This window comes from Piliocolobus tephrosceles, unplaced genomic scaffold, assembly GCF_002776525.5.
Source record: "Piliocolobus tephrosceles isolate RC106 unplaced genomic scaffold, ASM277652v3 unscaffolded_40868, whole genome shotgun sequence".
NCBI lineage: Eukaryota > Metazoa > Chordata > Mammalia > Primates > Cercopithecidae > Piliocolobus > Piliocolobus tephrosceles.
This window is the reverse complement of record NW_022325274.1, coordinates 1,353-6,992: the sequence shown is the minus strand read 5'-3', so window position 1 is coordinate 6,992 and position 5,640 is coordinate 1,353. Positions and strand designations below refer to the sequence as shown.

At 45.3% G+C, this 5,640-nt stretch overlaps 1 protein-coding gene across 1 annotated transcript; it reads right to left on the bottom strand.

Annotated features, from left to right (window-relative positions):
- Nucleotides 1-901: 901 nt before the first annotated feature.
- On the bottom strand, nt 902-5,000 carry LOC113223330 (vacuolar fusion protein CCZ1 homolog B-like). The gene is made up of 6 exons (XM_026452807.2): nt 4,781-5,000; nt 3,306-3,403; nt 3,119-3,212; nt 2,749-2,826; nt 1,994-2,041; nt 902-1,054 (listed from the first exon to the last, which is right to left on the bottom strand). Exons 1-6 carry the CDS (start codon nt 4,898-4,900, stop codon nt 917-919), a joined length of 576 nt encoding a protein of 191 aa, XP_026308592.1. The 5' UTR covers nt 4,901-5,000; the 3' UTR covers nt 902-916.
- Between the last annotated feature and the right edge of the window lie 640 nt (nt 5,001-5,640).

Here is a 5,640-nt window from a genome sequence, read left to right as displayed (position 1 = left end):
ACCACGCCCAGCCGAGAGTGCCATCTTATACTAAAATCAGGTCTAAATGATATGTAGTCAGGACAACAGTTGTATTCATATGTTGATGGGTAAGAGAGCAATGAGGACAAGAACAGAAACCAGGAGATAATATGCGAGTGGATAATTGTGGTCATTAAAATGACAAAACAAAGAAAAGTAATTCAGAGAAACAAAAAATTCAAAAATAGCTATGAAAGCCGTTTGAGAGAGAAGTTGAACTCAACAGTAGACACAGAAGGTATTTTCAGAAGAAAATAAACTGAGAATTGTTTCTTCAGGGGAAACTGGGCTGGGCAAGTTGGCTCATGCCTTTAACCCCAGCACTTCGGGAGGCCGAGGAGGGAAGATCGCTTGAGACCAGCCTGGGCAAAACAGCCAGGACAAGACCCTGTCTCTTTTTTTGTTTCCTTTTAAAAAAAGATAAACTGAGCTTGACAAGGTCAGGTGAAATATGCACAATTCAATCACAATGGAAGAACAGCACTTGGAACAAATGTCCCTAATCACTCATCTGACAAAGGCCCACAGCCAGTAACTCTTCCTGCATCGACTCAGCTTATGCCTGTTTAGTGAACAGAGCCCATCCCTAAGAATGTGCAACTCCAATAATCACGTTTTCCTTATCAACTCATCCATCACACAAAAGACGGCTGCTGAGTACGCCCAGGACAGACGCAGGTAAAACACAAGGAGGCCAAACGATGACTCCAGGACTCTTTAAGAGCCCCGGGCGAATGCAGGAAGCTCTGCCTTACAGCTGGAGGAGGGTCCAGAGCGTACGCCTCACACAGTTCCTCGCTGCTCCAGTTTTACGACGGTCCGTCTCAGGCTCTTTGCCACTTTCAAGTTTTGGGCTTTTTGTACGTAAGAAACAAATTTGTCTGTCCATATTTCTCTAAAAATCTGCTGAATGCTCACTGAAGTTATAAATGAAATTCAAAGTACTTACCCGATGGAAGAATTTCTCTAATCTTTCTTTCAGAAGCTCGACGCCTCCGTCTTCCATGGCTTTCAGAAATGTTCCATTAAAAAGCTATGAAGTAAAAGATGGCAGAAAAAAAATCAATTTCCTATGCTCACTTTTTCAGTAGAACAAGTTCTTTTTTTCCTTTAGATTATTAATTCAGCTCATTAAATCTCCCAGTTCTTTTCAAAAGAGAAAATATTTACATGAGAAAAGTTGAGTTAAAAATGTAAGTTACAAAAAATACTGTTAAGCGATGCTGTCTCATTTATGAAACCACCTAACTGCTCTAGGCATCTTTCAAACATTTCAACTCACCCTGAAGTTTCAATTTACATAAATAATATCACCCCAATTTTTATTTTTCAGTTTTCTTTCAATGAATGGAATCACCATTTTTATCCTTTCTTTTTTCTTTCAGACGGAATCTCGTTCTGTCACTCAGGCTGGAGTGTGGTGGCGCAATCACAGTTCACTGCAGCCTCGACCTCCCAGGCTCAAGCGATCCTCCCACCCCAACCTCCCAAGTAGCTGGGACTACAGGCATGCACCATGACACCTGACTAACTTTTACAGAAAGTTTTTGTAGAGATGGGGTCTTGCTATATTGCCCAGACTGGTCCTGAACTCCTGAGCTCAAGCAATCCTCCTGCCTCAGCCTCCTAGAATGCTGAAATTACAGGTGTGATACACTATGCCCTGCCTCACCGAAATGTTTAAATCATAAAATTATCTGCATTCTGTACATTCCTTGAGAACAGAGACACACTTTTTCATCAATGGGGACACATTCCCAGTATAAGGCTGAGAAAGAGAAGGGAGTTCAATACTTGCTGAATAAATGTAGGCATAAACCTCACTACCTGTTTCCAAGGCCTCATTATTTTCTTCTTTAAGACAAACACACAGTCACTTTGCAGTCATTGAAAGATTTCTCTTTAAACAACCTTGGAGCCTATAAATAGGGGTAACTGGGTGGACTCAGTTCAAAATGAATGCCACGCTTACCTTGTACATGCTGTAGCACTGCTGTAGCACTGAACTATAAACCTTGTCCTGCAAACGCAAAAACACAGCACAGATCTCAATTCGAGGGAAAACAATGTCTACTGGATAGATGGCAAAGCGACAGTGACTCTTGGCCAAACCGTATAATGTTTATAAACTTGGTCTCACAATAGTTGTATGCTGAAAAAAAGTGTTTACTTTTTTTTCTGAGATGGAGTCTCACTCTGTTGTCTAGGCTGGAACGCAGTGGTACAATCTCGGCTCACTGTAACCTTTGCTTCCCTGGTTCAAGCGATTCTCCTGCCTCAGCCTCCTGAGTAGCCGGGATGACAGGTGTGCGCCACCATTCCTGACCAATTTTTATAGTTTTAGTAGAGACAGGGTTCCACCATATTGGCCAGGCTGGTCTTGAAACCCTGACCCACCAAGTGATCTGCCTGCCTAGGCCTCCCAAAGTACTAGGATTACAGGTGTGAGCCACCGTTCCCAGCCAGAAGTGTTTAAATTCTAATTTGTGAATCAGTAAGCCTTACTTTAGGAGGGCTTTCAATGTAGATGAAGAGTAAAAGGTATTAGTGAGATAAGGTGCATATACATTTTAAAAAGACTGTGCTCATGTAAACGATAAACATAAACCTTTGCTATATACGCTGAGAAACTTCCGCAAAAGCCACCGAGTTTAAATACGACCAATTGAGGGATTCAACATACTCAGTAATACATCTAAAATAAATAAATAAATAATGACACATTACCAACAACTCTTCCTCTTGATATTCAATAACTGGTTTTCCATCTTTACTCTGTTTTTCAATTATAGGATTCCGAACAACCTGCAAAGTTTGATAAACTGAAATTTTACAATGAATTCATTATACCATGTTTTTTATTTTGCCTTAATTTAAAAACTTTGAACATGCTATTAGCACCAGAAACACAACTTCTTAAAACAGCCCCAAGAACAAATAAAGCAAATAGGAAGAACTTGATTTTAAAATTACAACCAATTTTTTTTTAATGTTACTTGGATGCAATAGCCAGAGAACTTTCCCAAATTCTGAATAGTAAAGATCACCCTTAACTTCACCGTACAATTTCAGAAAGATACACTGTGTATGTAAATACCATGACCATCCAGAAATGTTCTTCTGGTTCATTGAAGAACTGTCTATTCTTCTGGGTATGTAAAGATTTTGCAGGTTTTGATGGGCTAAAGGTCCTACAAAGGTTAAAAAAAATATGTTTGAGACAATTCTCCAGCAGAAGTTTTAAGAATTCACTGAACTCTAAAAGGCACACTTAAAGGTATTACCTTGTGAATTGTACAATAGCTTCACACAATCCGACATTTCTAATCTTTTCATTCTTTTCCACCTCATTTGGATGATAAAATAAAATCTTATTTTCCTCCTGAAACATGAAGAAACAGAAGCACATTAATATAAACATTTCATCTTAGCTACTGAAAACACTAAGTTCAATGTCGACCTCTTGTGTCACACATGCTAATGACAAAACAAAACAAAAACGTTTTAGAAAAACAGGAATTGTAATCCTAGCACTTTGAGAGGCCAAGGCGGGAGGATCAGTTGAGCTCAGGAGTTCAAGACCAGCCTGGGCAACACAAGGAGACCGCGTCTCTATCATTTAAAATAGTAAGAAAAACAGGAATTATCTCACCATGTGCAAATACTGCCCACCAGCCAGAAAGGCAGTTTTGATATTCAATAAGTCACATTATATCTGAAGCAGCACCAGGTAATTTCTATGAACACTCAGTCTCTAAATTTTTTTCCTAGTGCTAATTTGTAATACACCAATGCTTGTAAGAAATAAAGGTGTGCACATCTGCAGACACACAGCTCCCTGAAAATTAAATCCAGCCAGTTCCAAGGCATTTGAACTAACAAGTTTTGTTTTGTTTTTTCTTTTTCTTTTTCTGGAGATGTGGTCTCTGTGGCCCAGGCTGTAGTGCACTGGCGCAATTACAGCTCCCCTGCAGCCTCAACCACTCGGGCTCAAGTGATCCTCTGGCCTCGGCCTCCTAAGTAGCTGGAACTACAGGTGCGTACCACCACACCTGGCTCATTTTTCGATTTTTTTTTTTTTTTTTTTTTCTTTTGCGGGGGTGGGTAAGAGATGGGGATCTTGCTATGTTGCCCAGGCCGGTCTGGAACTCCTGGCCTCAAGCAATCGTTCCATCTCGGCCTCCTAAAGTGCTGGGATTACAGGCGTGAGTCACGGCGCCCAGCCTGGACAGACTAAAAAAAACTGTTACTTGCTGGTAACAAAACACAGCTCTGGACATCCTTTGAGAAAGTCGCCGTCCCACCTCAGAAAAACCACACACACACACCCTCCCGGAATTATTTCCTCATTTGGCCGACAACTTTTACAGGGTCCTCCAGGCTTGCATCACGAGGGCTAGCTTCTGCCACTCTGCTTCCACGCTTCTAGCTGGGGACTAACCACGTAACAAAGCCCGGTTCGATTTTAATTTCCCAGAACTGACGCAAAGCAAAGCGCAAAGAGCCTCAACCTGGGGGGTGGAGTCATAGACCCGACCGGGCTTTATTCCATAGACAGGCATCGACCCAGGACCTGAAGCGGTCCCTGCCAGCTGTCTGGTCCCCGCCGCAGTCCCTGGCCCGGACTCGCACCTGACGCAACGCAGGCTAGGTCAGTGCCGCTCGAGGTGGGCAGAACCACAGGACCGCCTCCCGTGGGGGCACGGACGCCGCCCGCCCCTCGGGCCCGCTGACCCCGCGCGCCGCCCACTCCGCATACCTCTCCTTCGCGTGGCCCGAAGCGCGGGTTGTAGATGAAAAAACTCAGCAGCGCGGGCGGGAACTGCTTCTCCTGGGCAGCCCAGGGCCCGCTCCCGGCCCCGGCCGCCGCTGCAGCCATGACGACCCGGCCCCCACCTCGGGAGCCTCCCACGGACGGCCCACAGACAACAGCCACCTGCCAGGACACCACACTTCCGCCTCCCTCGCCTCCGCCCCGGAAGCGCTCGCCGCCGGCCCGGAAGAAGAACCGGCTGCGCAGTGTCCTGTTCTAGCACCCCCGGGTGGGCTTGTCTGTTTCCTGGCAGAGTTTGTGTTTTGCTGGCTCGCGGCGTTCTCTCCTGGCTACAGGGGAGGGCTGCGCGTTTCTGGAAAAACTGAGCGGGGCACTTTTTTTTTTTCTGATAGGGTCTCAGTTTGTCATCCAGGCTGGAGTGTAGTGGCGCGATCTCAGCTCACTGCAGCCTCAGCCTACGGGACTCAAGCGATCCCCCTGCCTCAGCCTCCCAAGTAGCTAGGATTACAGGCGCGCGCCACCAAGGCCAGTTTTATTTTTTGTAGAGGTAGAGTCTCGCTGTGTTGCCCAGGCTGCTCTCGAACTCCTGACCTCAAATGGTCTCCCACTTCTGTCCCCCAAAGTGCTCCGATTACAGGCGTGAGACACCACCGCCCAACCTGTTGTTGTTTTGGTGGTATTGTCTTTAAGAGACAGGATTTCGCTTTGGCACCCAGGTTGGAGGGCAGTGGTGCCATCATAGCTCACTGCAGCCTCCAACTCCTGGGCTCAAGCGATCTTCCCACCTCAGCCTGAGGAGTAGCTGAGACCACAGGCATGCACCACCATGCCCAGATAGTTATAAA

Coding starts and splice junctions, on each gene's coding strand:
- LOC113223330 (XM_026452807.2), bottom strand. CDS start 4,900: ATGGCTGCAGCGGCGGCCGGGGCCGGGAGCGGGCCCTGGGCTGCCCAG. Junction 3,404..4,780: donor TCGGGCCACGCGAAGGAGAG/GTATGCGGAGTG, acceptor TTCATGTTTCAG/GAGGAAAATAAGATTTTATT. Junction 3,213..3,305: donor GCTATTGTACAATTCACAAG/GTAATACCTTTA, acceptor TAACCTTTGTAG/GACCTTTAGCCCATCAAAAC.